This window comes from Lacerta agilis, chromosome 17 (genome assembly GCF_009819535.1).
Source record: "Lacerta agilis isolate rLacAgi1 chromosome 17, rLacAgi1.pri, whole genome shotgun sequence".
NCBI lineage: Eukaryota > Metazoa > Chordata > Lepidosauria > Squamata > Lacertidae > Lacerta > Lacerta agilis.
In genome coordinates, this window is record NC_046328.1 from 37,539,515 (window position 1) to 37,552,655 (window position 13,141).

Consider the following 13,141-nt stretch of genomic DNA (forward strand, 5'->3'; position numbering starts at 1 on the left):
CACACGAAAGCTCATACCAAGAACAAACACAGTTGGTCTCTAAGGTGCTACTGGAAAGAATTTTCTATTTTGTTTCAACTATGGCAGACCAACACGGCTACCCACCTGTAACTACATCAATTAATGAATTAACTTTCTGTACCACCCTTCACCTGAGTATTACAATATAAAAAACCACCGGAAATGCATTAATATCGTGACAAACGAAAACAACCTCTCCCCAACAGTTTGAAAGCCATAAATTGTTTAATTAGCTAAAGACCCGGAAGCAGAGGAATGTTTTTTTTTCCCCCTGACACCAAAATATATGTAAGGGATAGCATTTCACAAATGGGGAGCCACTACAGAAAAGGCCTGTTCCTGACCCTTCAATCTTCTTCGGAGGTCCTTTTCCAGTTCCCACCTCTGAGGGAGGCTCGGAGGGCAGGGACAAGGGACAGGGCCTTCTCAGTGGTGGCCCCTCGCCTGCAGAATGCTCTCCTCAGCAAGGACCGCCTGGCACCTTTGCCCCTTTCACAGCCTGAAAAGATGCTGTTTTTCTTATTAGTTTGTTTCCTATGTCTGTTACGGAGGTTGCTTTGTTCTGCTATTATGGTATAGCACTGTGTGCTTTGGGGGGGGGGGTGTGTGAAGAGGGGCCAGGACTCATATATAGATAAAAGTGTTGTGGGTGCTTGCACAAAAGGGCAGCAAAAAGGAGACCAAAGAAGCAGGCGATGGCAATTTGAGCACAGTCACAATAAAGAAATAAAGATGTGGTATAATGTATTTATATTTATCTCTGAAATGTGTTGTACCTCACATTTCAGAGCTAACAAGCAACTAATAACAACTAGGGATATGTGGGGGGGGGGGAATCAATTCAGTTTGCATTTAAAGGACAGTTTACCTAATTTGCATTTTTTGAAATGCAATGCAAACTGAAATGCGTCCGCCCTTCGAAATCCACACCTCTTCTCCGAATATTGCAACGTAGTTCTCCAAACCACATGTGGGGAAATGTGTGTGCGCTAAGGGAAGGCGTCCATGAAAATAACGTGCTTTGAAATGCATTATTTCAGGTGGAATTTGCTCGGCAGAACTGCGTTTCTATCGGGCAGAATTGCAGGCAAAAAATGCTTCCGTTTGAAGAAAAATGCGCTAAAATGCCGGTGAATATTCATAAAGAGATTTTACACACACACACACACACACACACACACACAAACACCCCTCGTGGCAAAGAATGGGTAAGAAAAATATGAAAAATAGCAATATAGTGGACACTCCAGATACAAATGTAATTTGTTCCAGGGGTCCGTACGTATCCTGAAAAATCTGCAAGTGGAGGCGCCGCTTCTGCGCATGTGAGCATGGCAAAACACGGAAGAACACACTTCTGGGTTGTTGGCCATGTTCACAACCCGAAAGTTACATTACCAGAGGGTCTACTGTAGTAGTAGTAGTAGTAATAGTAGTAGTAATAATAATGTCACACGAGTAAAATGGGTCAAAAGATAAGCATGTGTACTACTACTATGAGAGATGCGGGTGGGTTAAACCACAGAGCCTAGGGCTTGCTGGTCAGAAGGTCAGCGGTTCGAATCCCCTCGACAGGGTGAGCTCCTGTTGCTCGGTCCCAGCTCCTGCCCACCTAGCAGTTCAAAAGCACGTCAAAGTGCAAGTAGATAAATAGGTACTGCTCTGGTGGGAAGGTAAACGGCGTTTCCGTGCGCTGCTCTGGTTCGCCAGAAGCGGCTTAGTCATGCTGGCCACATGACCTGGAAGCTGTATGCCAGCTCCCTCGGCCAGTAAAGCGAGATGAGCGCCGCAACCCCAGAGTCGGACATGACTGGACCTAATGGTCAGGGGTCCCTTTACCTTTAGTACTGTGCTACTAATTTTTTTTAAAAAATGACAATAATGCCACCTGGGGGAATGGGGTTAAAGGAGAGCCTACATTATTATTATTATTATTATTATTATTATTATTATTATTATTATTATTATTATTAAAGCCACATGAACAAAGTGGGCTGAAAGGAGATTGTGTCTAATAGTAATGATAAAAGCAATTTTAAAAATGACAGTGTTTCCCACATGAGCAGAACAAGAGCCGCACAAGGGGAGCAAACATCTGCCAACATCGCTCCCGAAAGAGGGCCGAGCTCATGGTGTCTCCCCAGGAGGAGTGTGTCTTTGTTGTTGTGGGGCCTTTTCTTTTTTTCTAAATGGGAGAGAGGGAGAGAGAGAGAGGGAGGGAGAGAGCCTGCTTCCCGAGCATCTTGGCATGAGTCTCTCTGTGTCTCTCTGTCCCCATGGCAACGCCTGCCGCCTGCCTGCCTGCCTGAACATGGCGTTCCGCGACATGGTGGACTTGGCCTCCGGCCTGCAAGGCCAGGATTGGGGCTCCCTCGACCCAGAGCAGCAGACCAAGCTCTCCCACTACAAGGTGGGTCGAGGGGAGGCAAAGAGGAGGAGGAAGGAAGGGGTGTCTCCGCTTCCCCAAGGCATGCTGGGAGTCTGGTTCAAGGGGTTTCTCTCTCGGGGCTGGGGAGAGGCAAAGCGGGTCCGGAGAGGGTGCCGTAAGGCGGCTGGGCAAGAAAAAGAGATAAAGCGGATGGAAGGCGCGGAGATGGTGGAGCACGGGGAAATGGGCGGTTTGGTTTTGGGGTGTGCAAAAGTCACAGTGCCCTGGAGAAATTGCTTAGCATAATCACATTGTGATTAGGATTAGGATTACTATTATTAAACCTGTTTCTTTCAGGACAAAGTTTTAAATAACTGCCTGCTATGGGTTGGCTTCATTTTGTTGTTCTCTGTCTATCATCTATCTATCTATCTATCTATCTATCATCTGTCTGTCTGTCTGTATAATCTGTCTGTCTGTCTATCTACAGGTGCAACTCGAAAAATTAGAATATCATGGAAAAGTCCATTTATGTAAGCAGTTGTTTTCATTAGCTACTGGAGTTTAATATATGAGATAGACTCATGACATGCAAAGCGGGATATGTCAAGCCTTTGCTTGTTATAATTGTGATGATTATGGCGCACAGCTGATGAAAACCCCAAAGCTGAAATTGTTAATTTGGGGTTCTCATCATCTGTATGCCATAATCATCACAATTATAACAAATAAAGGCTTGACATATCTCGCTTTGCATGTCGTGAGTCTATCTCATATATTAGTTTCACATTTTAAGTTGAATTACTGAAAGAAATGAACCTTTCCACGATATTCTAATTTTTCGAGTTTCACCTGTATCTATCTATCTATCTATCTATCTATCTATCTATCTATCTATCATCTATCTCTATCTATATATTTATCTTTCGTCTTTTTTTATGTGATGGCGCAATTTGGAGCAGGATTGACGTTATTTTTCCAGTGCAAAAGCTTCGGTTATTTGTCCATTTTTGGCGAGCCTCTGAGGCTGGCATTAGCAATGACTGCAAACTCGGATGACTTTTAAAGAGGACTAGGCACGCTCACAGAGGATACTGTACAGCTCTCAGGGGCTGGCTGCTTGTACTCATCAGCACTCTACACATGCTCAGGGATATTTGCCTGCACTTAGTGGTGATCTTTGCAGGTTGGGCTGCGCTGCTGCACGGCTGCTGCTGAGATACGACAGGCAGCCGTTACCTGTACTTTCCGGAAACAATCGAATACATTTTTATTTTATTTCCAAACTGGATAAAAAGATCTCTGCTTTGGCTTTTCTTTGCGTAACATCTTCAAAACTCTCTCTCTCTCTCTCTTTTTAACGATACGGCGGCAAATCGCCTTGAGACATGAATGTAAAAGCAGATTCGTAAATTAATAAATCATCGCCACCCTTTTGAGTAGACGCCCTCCCCAGTTTGCATCTGCATCGGGATTGTTTTGAGATATTTTAATTGCTTTCTCGTTTGTGCAGTTGCTGCCCTGGGCTCCTCTGGGAGGAACGGTGGGATATAAATTTAATAAAATAAAATAAAAACAACCACAAGCACCATAAAAGCTAACCGAGGCCGTATTTTAACTGTGACACGTTCCGGAGACGGTAGCCTGGAGTTACGTCTCGATACAGCCAACACGGGGGGGAAGAGGAGCGCTGTGGCACCATCAAGACAAAACAGATTTATTGTGGCAGACGGTTTCATGGACTGGAGCCCAGCACATCAGGCGCATCCAGTCCGCCAATGTTTATGCCGCAATAAATCTGCTAGTCTTTAAAGGTGCCACATGGATCTTTGCTGTACATTTTAATGGGCCTCTCTGCAAGCTAAAGGTGTCTATATTATTATCGGAGTGGGTGGGGAGGTTCCCTGGGCTCTGCCTCCCTCTGCTTTTCTGGCTAGTCCACCCCCTACCCATATTTCCCCCTTTAAGGAATGTCTTACTAAAGTGGCTCGGGAAGACTACAAGAACCATCATCCCTGACCATTGGGCTGTGCTGGCTGGGGCTGATGGGCATCAGAGTCAGGGAACATTGTTGTTTAGTCGTTCAGTCGTGTCCGACTCTTCGTGACCCCATGGACCAGAGCACGCCAGGCCCTCCTGTCTTCCACTGCCTCCCGCAGTTTGGCCAAACTCATGCCAGTCGCTTTGAGAACACTGTCCAACCATCTCGCCCTCTGTCGTCCCCTTCTCCTTGTGCCCTCCATCTTTCCCAACATCAGGGTCTTTTCCAGGGAGTCTTCTCTTCTCATGAGGTGGCCAAAGTCTTGGAGCCTCAGCTTCAGGATCTGTCCTTCCAGTGAGCACTCAGGGCTGATTTCTTTGAGAATGGATAGGTTTGACCTTCTTGCAGTCCATGGGACTCTCAAGAGTCTCCTCCAGCACCATAATCCAAAGGCATCCATTCTTCGGTGATCAGCTGAACATTGCTGAACCTTTAAAATTTTGTTTTACCAACGTCCCCTTCCAACTGTCTGGTGTTAACCTAAGGTTACCAGACGTCCTTGTTTCCCGGGGACAGTCCCCAGATTTACACATCAGTTCCCATACAAAACCCAATGAAGTTAAAAAGTGTCCCTGGATTCAATGAAAAAAATCTGGTAACCTTAGTGCAGGGATGTCCAACAGGTTAATTGCAATCCCTGCCAGGCCTTAGCTTCGCTAAAACTGACTCCTGCCATGCCCCCTCGCCCCGCCCTCCATTGTTGTAGGAAAGACGGAGCTTTCTCTGTGCTGTTCTGATCCATAGCGATCTTTTTGTGAATGACTTTACGACTTTGTGTCTTGCCTTTAACCCCCCCCAAACGGAACTCTCCCCCCCCCCCAAAGCTTTTTTTTAAAAATCCCTAAAAAACCAGGGCTTTTCTCCTCCCTAAAAAAGCTCAGTCACTGGCAGTTTTTGGCCACCCCTGCCTTAGTGTAACCGCAGTGTCCCCCCTCTTCCTCAAATCCTTTCAGGCTACCCGAAACTTGTACGTGCATCACAGTGTGGTATAGTGGTTAGAATATGGGCCTTAAGACCTGGGAGACAAACGTTCAAATCTCCACTCAGCCATGAAGCTCTCAATGGGTGATCTTGGGCCAGTCTGTCTTGAGAGTCTCTCTCTCTCAGCTTAACCTGCCTCACAGGGTTGTGGTGAGGGGGGGAAAGGAAACATGTTATTGCCTGGAGCTAGATAATATGCGCTAGATGAGCCTTTGGCCATATCCGGTATGGGAATAGTTTGGCGATTCCTTTCCTTTTCCCCATCGCTAGACCTCGTTTAGTGTTTTTCCTCCCCAGCCAAAATGACTTTCCACTTCCCTCAAAGGCCAAGCGCTGCTTGTTCACATTCTATTGCTGACAGTTGCTCCCACCAAGCTGTTAAGAAATGGGCTGTGAACAATCTCCTTCCACAGCTACTGGGCTTTTAGCCATAGCCTGCAGTAAGATTTGGAGCTGGGGAAAACCTCACCTCCAAGTCGGCACAAATTTGCTTAGATGCTCAGATCTTAGCCTCTTCTCGACTCTTCCCCCCCCCCCCCAGATAAACACCAGGATTGCTAATGAGAAATATCTTCGGTCACACAAGGAAGTGGAAATGCTGCTGTCGGGATTTCTCAGGTAAGTTTTTCAACTTCTATGATTGCGGGTGGCGCTGTGGGTTAAACCACAGAGCCTAGGGCTTGCCGATCAGAAGGTCGGCGGTTCGAATCCCTGCGACGGGGTGAGCTCCCGTTGCTCGGTCCCTGCTCCTGCCCACCTAGCAGTTCGAAAGCACGTCAAAGTGCAAGTAGATAAATAGGTACCGCTCGGGCGGGAAGGTAAACGGCGTTTCCGTGCGCTGCTCTGGTTCGCCAGAAGCGGCTTAGTCCTGCTGGCCACATGATCCGGAAGCTGTACGCCGGATCCCTCGGCCAGTAAAGCGAGATGAGCACCACAACCCCAGAGTCGTCCGTGACTGGACCTAATGGTCAGGGGTCCCTTACCTTTATGATTGGCCGGGGGGTGGGGTGGGATCAGCCTTGGAAGAATCAGCTGGCAACCCACCACTCTACTGAAAAAGTTCTTTTAATTTACAAGGTGCCCAGGGTATTTCAGTTCACCCTTACAAAAAAAAGTTTGGCAATTCCCCACCCCCCCAGCTCACTTTCCCAGCTGCCTTGCTAATTGCTTTATCGATTCCCAATGAAGGGACCGTTGTGATTACGAAGAGGTCTTCTTAATTGTTATAAATATTTCCTCGGCTCTGTGACGGTTGTACATTCTTGTTCCTTGTTTTTTAATATAAAACTCCATCCCACACCCCCAAAGGTGAATGCAGATGTAAATTAAATGTTTCTCCCCGGTTGCTAATTGGCTTATCGATTCCCAATAAGGAAAGAGTGATTTACCAATTTGTCTTGCGTACCTTTGACAAGGACTTACAAAATCAACAGTGAGGAGAAAGGGGAAAAAAACACAATCAACTGCTTAAAAAACTCCCTTTTAAAAGTCTTCCCCCCCCCTCCCTATCCACCTCTCTCCACCTCCTCCCTGCTTCACGTTTCCAGGGAAGTTCTGCTGCGAAGACCAAATAATATACGGGAGTTTGCTGCTGGTAAGAGTTTCATTTAGTAGCCTTACATATTGAGAGATTTTACTTTTTCACACACCAGTTGTTGGAAGGAAGTGGAGGGGAGGATTTTATTGTGCTCGAATCATGCAGGTTTCCAGCAGGTATCTGGTTGCACTCTGTGACAACAGGATGTTCGACTGGTGGCCTGATCCAGCAAGTGCTTCCTATTGCTATTAGAGCAGGTAGCACAGCAGTGTCTGGCGAAGGGGTACCTGCAGCCCTCTGGAGGCTGTTGGGACTCCCAGCATCCCCCTCCCCCCCCCATCCCTGGCCTCATGTGCGCAACATCCGTGCAAAAGATTGTGGAGTCCGTCCCTGGCCATTACCTCCACAGCTGGCAGGACCAGCTTCTGCGAGATGGCCCTGGGTGTCACGGAATGCCCACAGACATTTCAACTGCGCAGGGGAGAGAACCAAGTCTCTGCGCGGAGACGATGTGCGCTTGAGTTTCTGCCATGTACTAAGGAGAAGAAGGAGAAGAGTTTGGATTTGATATCCCGCTTTATCACTACCCGAAGGAGTCTCAAAGCGGCTCACATTCTCCTTTCCCTTCCTCCCCCACAACAAACACTCTGTGAGGTGAGTGGGGCTGAGAGACTTCAGAGAAGTGTGACTAGCCCAAGGTCACCCAGCAGCTGCATGTGGAGGAGCGGGGAAGCGAACACGGTTCCCCAGATTACGAGACTACTGCTCTTAACCATTACACCACACTGGTCCCACCCTCCCGATTCCTGTCCCTTGTAAATCAGCGTCCCCGTTTTTCCCTTTCGAGAATGTCCGTTCAAAGTTTAGCTAGGAGTGGCTAGCACTGTTCTCCTTCAGGGAACCCACCCCGTGGCCTTCTGAAGGCTGCTGGGATTCCAGTGCCCATCAGCCCCAACCACAGGAATGATGGGAACTGTAGTCCCAACAACAGGTCGGGGGCCGCAGCTTCCCCGGGGGGGCCTCTCCCTCATGGCGACGCGGGACCCACCTGAAAAATTAAGTTTTTTAAAAGAAGGGGGCTCTCAAACCACAAGGTGTGCCCAAATTAACAACCCAGCCCCGTCAGAAATCAAAGATCAGGAGAGAGAGCCACTGGTCGCAGAAGGAATAAACAAGGGCTGCTGCTCTGGCACCGGGAATAGAGCTCAGGAGTTTCCAGCACACATAGTATTCTTTGCTGTCGGGTCTGTGACCAAGAGAACACTGTACGGATGGAGCCATTCAACCCTGGCCAGGGTGGGTGAGGAGAGAACGGGAAGCTGAGGCCTTGCTGTCCCTTTCTACCCTGCGCCCTGGATCTTTTATTGAGGAGCACGAATGGACGAGGCAGGCAGATCAGCACCAGGTGTGCCTGGGGGCTCCACGCGGCCCCCACAGCACTCTCCCCGGCCCTTGGGGAGCTCTCGCCAGGACACGTCCCCCACCAGCCCTGCCCCACAGCTTCCTTGCATGTTTTTCTCCGGCTGGGATGTGCCCTCTAGGGCTAAGGGTGGGAAACATCCAGCCAGGAGCCGGATGCGGCCCTCCAGGCCTCTCCGTCTGGCCCCCCGAGAGTCTCCCCAGGCAACGCTTCCCTTCCACATCCGCACACGACCGGAGTCCTTTTGCTTGGCTGGGGTATGCCCTTGAATTGGTCCCTGGTGCACCTCGGAGATGCAATAAATCTGCTAGCGGCACAAGCTTCCCTCTCCTCTTGGCTAACCCCTTCCTCTTCCTTCGCCCTCTTCTTCCCAGACTACTTCACCAACCCGGAACTCCCGAAGAAGATCCGGCAGCAGGTGATGGAGAAACTCAACGAGGCTATCTAAGCGACGCCTCGCACTCGGGGCCCCTCTCGGAGGAGAACGCAAACTCTTTGCTTTTGGACTTGCCATCACAAATGAAAGAGACCTTCTTCCCACTGCATGCAGCCAAAGGGGTTGTCTGCATCTCGCTTCTGCTCAAGAGGAGACCCACTGAAACAAACGTCCACCAATTTCAGTGGGTCTCCTTGGAGCAGGACTGAGGAGCGGACAACCCAACTCTTTTACTCTTTGGTGTTTTAATTTAACCTCTTCTCCTCCGGGTCCGGAGGAGAAAGAATAAAGCTGGACTTCCAAGCCAAGGGGTGATGCGGACTTCATTTGCCACGGCAACTATTTGCTTGGGGATTAAAGTCATAAGGCAGGGAGCACCCACAAACGGTTAGAAGGTATACCTTTGTAAGAGGAAGTATGCCGTCCTACGTAGGCTTCCTCGGGAGTAAGGCCATATTCGCTTTAAACAGCAAAGCCACTGTCATGGCTACCGCCAAAAAAATTCTGGGAGCTGCTTTTGCACCCTAGTTTTTGCACCCAGTTCAACTCAAGGAGCTACAACTCCCAGAACTACTGTGGGAATTGTAGCACTAAGCCGCATGTCGGTTCCCTGCTCAGTTCACTCTCGCCCAGAGCAGCGTGGATCCGGAGCTTAAAAACCCACCACTTGTTTCCTCTTTGGTTTAATGATCTGGTGCCTGGATACTCAATGAACCCTCCGCTATTTGTGACGTATGTTCTTTGAGAGATGTCCTTTGATAGCAGGCTCAAGGGAGAGCCCAGAGATGGGCAGGGCCTTAAGGATACCTGCAGGATAACTGCGCCGCAAGGACGTTAGTTACGAAAACAAGGCAGTTTGGGGAAATGGGTGGCGAGAGGCAGAATCCGCTTAGCGGTTCGAGGAGCCGGGTGCAGGATGAGGGCAGACGGACAGGGGAACGCCCTCGTAAATCACCCAGAGGTGTGATTCTGCTGCCACCTGGTGGTGCCAAACAGGAGAGGGTCGTGGTGACAGGCAGGAGAGGAAGAGGGGAAACATTTACGTTGTAATATGAATAAAAATAGCAGCCAAACTTTAGGAAGGGAGACACCAACAAAAAAGGGGAGGTGAATCTCTGCTTCATTAGTGCAGATTGCTCTTCCCCTCTGCTCACAGATCCCCAAGACTTCTAAAATAAATAATAATAATAATAATAACAATAATAATAATAATACGGGATGTGGGTGGCACTGTGGGTTAAACCACAGAGCTTAGGGCTTGCCGATCAGAAGTCGGCGGTTCGAATCCCCACGATGAGGTGAGCTCCCGTTGCTCAGTCCCAGCTCCTGCCCACCTAGCAGTTTGAAAGCATAAAGTGCAGGTAGATAAATGGGTACCGCTCCGGCAGGAAGGTAAACGGCGTTTCCATGCGCTGCTCTGGTTCGCCAGAAGAGGCTTAGTCATGCTGGCCACGTGACCCGGAAGCTGTACGCCGGATCCCTTGGCCAGTAAAGCGAGATGAGCGCCGCAACCCCAGAGTCGTCCGCGATTGGACCTAACGGTCAGGGCTCCCTTTACCTTTACCAATAATAATAATAATAATTTTATTACTTATACCCCATTAGGCTCTTGTGTCCAGGCCCTGAGCTCTCACTAGATGGCATTTCGTTTTATTATTTATATCCTGCTTTCCTGTTGGAACAAAGCTGCTCAGAATTTAAGAAAGGGGAGAGGGCAATGATGACCGAGAACTGGCAGCCACCCCTCTGGTTCCATTGGTCTACCTTTGGAGGAGCCGGTGTGGCAGCGTAGCAATGCCAGGCCAGGACTCTGGAGGGACAAGGGTTCAAATCTGCACTTGGCCATGAAGTTCACTGGGTGCAATCCTTTGGCCCTTTCACTGCCTCTCAACCTACCTTGCAGGGTTGTTGGGGGCACTACAGAGAGGGGGAGGGAGCCCTGTATATGCTGCCTCGAGCTCCGTGGGGAATAAATTCAATAAATAAATAAATGCTAAATGGCTGTGGAGCATCTACGAGGGATGGGGAAGAGGCAGTAGGAAGATTAATACCGAAAGGCCACACAATGGCAGGAGAACACTGCAGGGATAGCTAGACTGGCTTCTTCCAGGTATTGTTGCCAATGGCCAGGGATGCTGCTAGCCACAATGGCTGTGCCCTTTCTCCACAGTCGGAGGCAGCGATGCTTCTGAAAATTGGTTGCTTTGAAACCACAGGAGGGGAAGACAGTGCTCTTGGGCTCGGGTCCCGATTGCAGGCTTCCCTCTGGGGCGACAGGTTGGCCACTGTGAGAACAGGAGGCTGGACCAGATGGGCCACTGGCCTGATCCATGAGGGCTCCTCCTGTGTTCCTACGCTGGTGGGAGTCCGCCAAGATCTGGATGGGAGTCCATGACCTCACCTGGAATACTGTGTCCAGTTCTGGGCACCACAGTTCAAGAAGGATACTGACAAGCTGGAACGTGTCCAGAGGAGGGCAACCAAAATGGTCCAAGGCCTGGAAACAATGCCTTATGAGGAACGGCTTAGGGAGCTGGGTATGTTTAGCCTGGAGAAGAGAAGGTGAAGGGGTGATATGATAGTCATGTTCAAATATATAAAAGGATGTCATATAGAGGAGGGTGAAAGGTTGTTTTCTGCTGCTCCAGAGAAGAGGACATGGGGCAATGGATTCAAACTACAAGAAAGAAGATTCCACCTAAACATTAGGAAGAACTTCCTGACAGTGAGAGCTGTCCAACAGTGGAATTTGCTGCCAAGGAGTGTGGTGGAGTCTCCTTCTTTGGAGGTCTTTAAGCGGAGGCTTGACAGCCGTCTGTCAGGAATGCTTTGATGGTGTTTCCTGCTTGGCAGGGGGTTGGACCGGATGGCCCTTGGGGTCTCTTCCAACTCCATGATTCTATGGAGGACCAAGGGTTAAGACACCCCTGAGCTAGCTGAGGGCGGGTGTCTAGACAGTGGAGCGGACTCCCTCGGAAGGCAGCAGACTCCCCTTCGCTGGAGGTTTTTCAGCAGAGGCTGGATAGCCGTCTGTCAGGGATTCTTGGGCTGCAAGGGGGTTGGACTGGGTGACCCCTGGGGGTCCCTCCCAACTCTACCGTTCTATGACCTTCCAGGTGCTGTTGGGGTTCCCAACTCCCAGCAAGAGTGACGGAGCTGGGGGTCCAACCACATCTGGATGGCACCACGCTGGCCGACTGCGCCTCGCAGCAAAACCGCTGTGTGTGTGTGTGTCTTTACGGACTCGATAGCGGGTGGCCAGATCTTTGCATCCCAGCTGGGAGACCAACTTCCCACATCCGTCCCGTTAAAGGAAGAGACGGGGGCTCTGCGCCACACCCTCTCCCTGCATCAGCCCCCGTGTCCTCTGAGCCGCCGTCCCCCCCCCTTGCTTAGCAGGATCATCCTCCGATATTATCTCAGGAGTCACCTTGACGAGTCGGAACGTCAGCCTCGCCGTAACTGATGGGCCTTCTGCGGCAAAGGGCCGAGCGCGCCCGTGAATATTCATGGCCGTGTTCCGTCTCCCGCCGGCAGAAGAGAGCCCCTCCGCCGGCCCACGTCAGGGGCTTAATGACACTTTTGGCAGCTTCGCCTGCTTTGCTTTTAAAAGCGGGGAGGGGAGAAGGAAATAAGAAGCTTTCCCGGCTGTCTTCCCCGCGGGGAGGGTGCAGCACGCCCACACTTCCTTCCTTCCCTCCCGGGCCGCTCCAAGCGCTTCGCAGATAAAGTGAACGAAAGCTCGTGCTTCCCCTCTCGGGAGGGAGGGTGGTGTTTTTTTTTTTTTAAAGGAGGAGGCAGAAGGCCCCATCAATCACCTGAAGGGCTGGCTCCGGAGGCACACCGCCCGAGGCGTGAATTATTCCAGGGCGCGCTTCAAATGCCATTGTTCATGCTGGAGGTGCGCACCGCCGTAATTAATGGCTGTGGAGGAGGAGAGACGCAGGGCCGAACGGGCGAAAGTCCACAGGCTGGGCCGCCAGGTGTCGTCCAGGATGGAGCCGCCGGCGCTGTCTCCTTTTGCGTGACCCGGGGAAGGGGTTGCCGCAGCGGTGGCGGGACACACCGCAGAGGGAAATGGGTCGCTGCGTGCTGCACATGGGAAATGGGTCGCTGTGCCCTTCCCAGACCTCTGTTCTCGAAAGGTTCGAAACTTCAGCTGGGACACAGCTCAACCCACGCCGACTGCCAGCAGCTCTCCAGGGTCCCAGACGAGGATCCCAGCCCTATCGGGAGGTATCATTACACAACGACCCTGGCACCTTCCGTATGCACTGAGCTACGGTGCTTCCTTTAAAAATAAAGCAAGATCCCAGTGCTCACAACTCTGGAAACAT

The 13,141-nt window shown here is 50.3% G+C and overlaps 1 protein-coding gene across 1 annotated transcript; it reads left to right on the forward strand.

Annotated features, from left to right (window-relative positions):
* The first annotated feature begins 2,306 nt into the window (after positions 1-2,306).
* RIIAD1 (regulatory subunit of type II PKA R-subunit domain containing 1) lies at positions 2,307-9,107 on the forward strand. Its single transcript, XM_033174914.1, has 4 exons — positions 2,307-2,431; positions 5,953-6,029; positions 6,959-7,005; positions 8,743-9,107. Exons 1-4 carry the CDS (start codon positions 2,333-2,335, stop codon positions 8,814-8,816), a joined length of 297 nt encoding a protein of 98 aa, XP_033030805.1. The 5' UTR covers positions 2,307-2,332; the 3' UTR covers positions 8,817-9,107.
* Positions 9,108-13,141: the final 4,034 nt, after the last annotated feature.

Bases quoted from the DNA above. Each gene is read 5' to 3' on its own strand.
- RIIAD1 (XM_033174914.1), top strand. From the start codon at position 2,333: ATGGCGTTCCGCGACATGGTGGACTTGGCCTCCGGCCTGCAAGGCCAG. The intron at 6,030-6,958 runs GTAAGTTTTTCA...TCACGTTTCCAG, and splicing joins CTGCTGTCGGGATTTCTCAG to GGAAGTTCTGCTGCGAAGAC. The intron at 7,006-8,742 runs GTAAGAGTTTCA...TCTTCTTCCCAG, and splicing joins TATACGGGAGTTTGCTGCTG to ACTACTTCACCAACCCGGAA.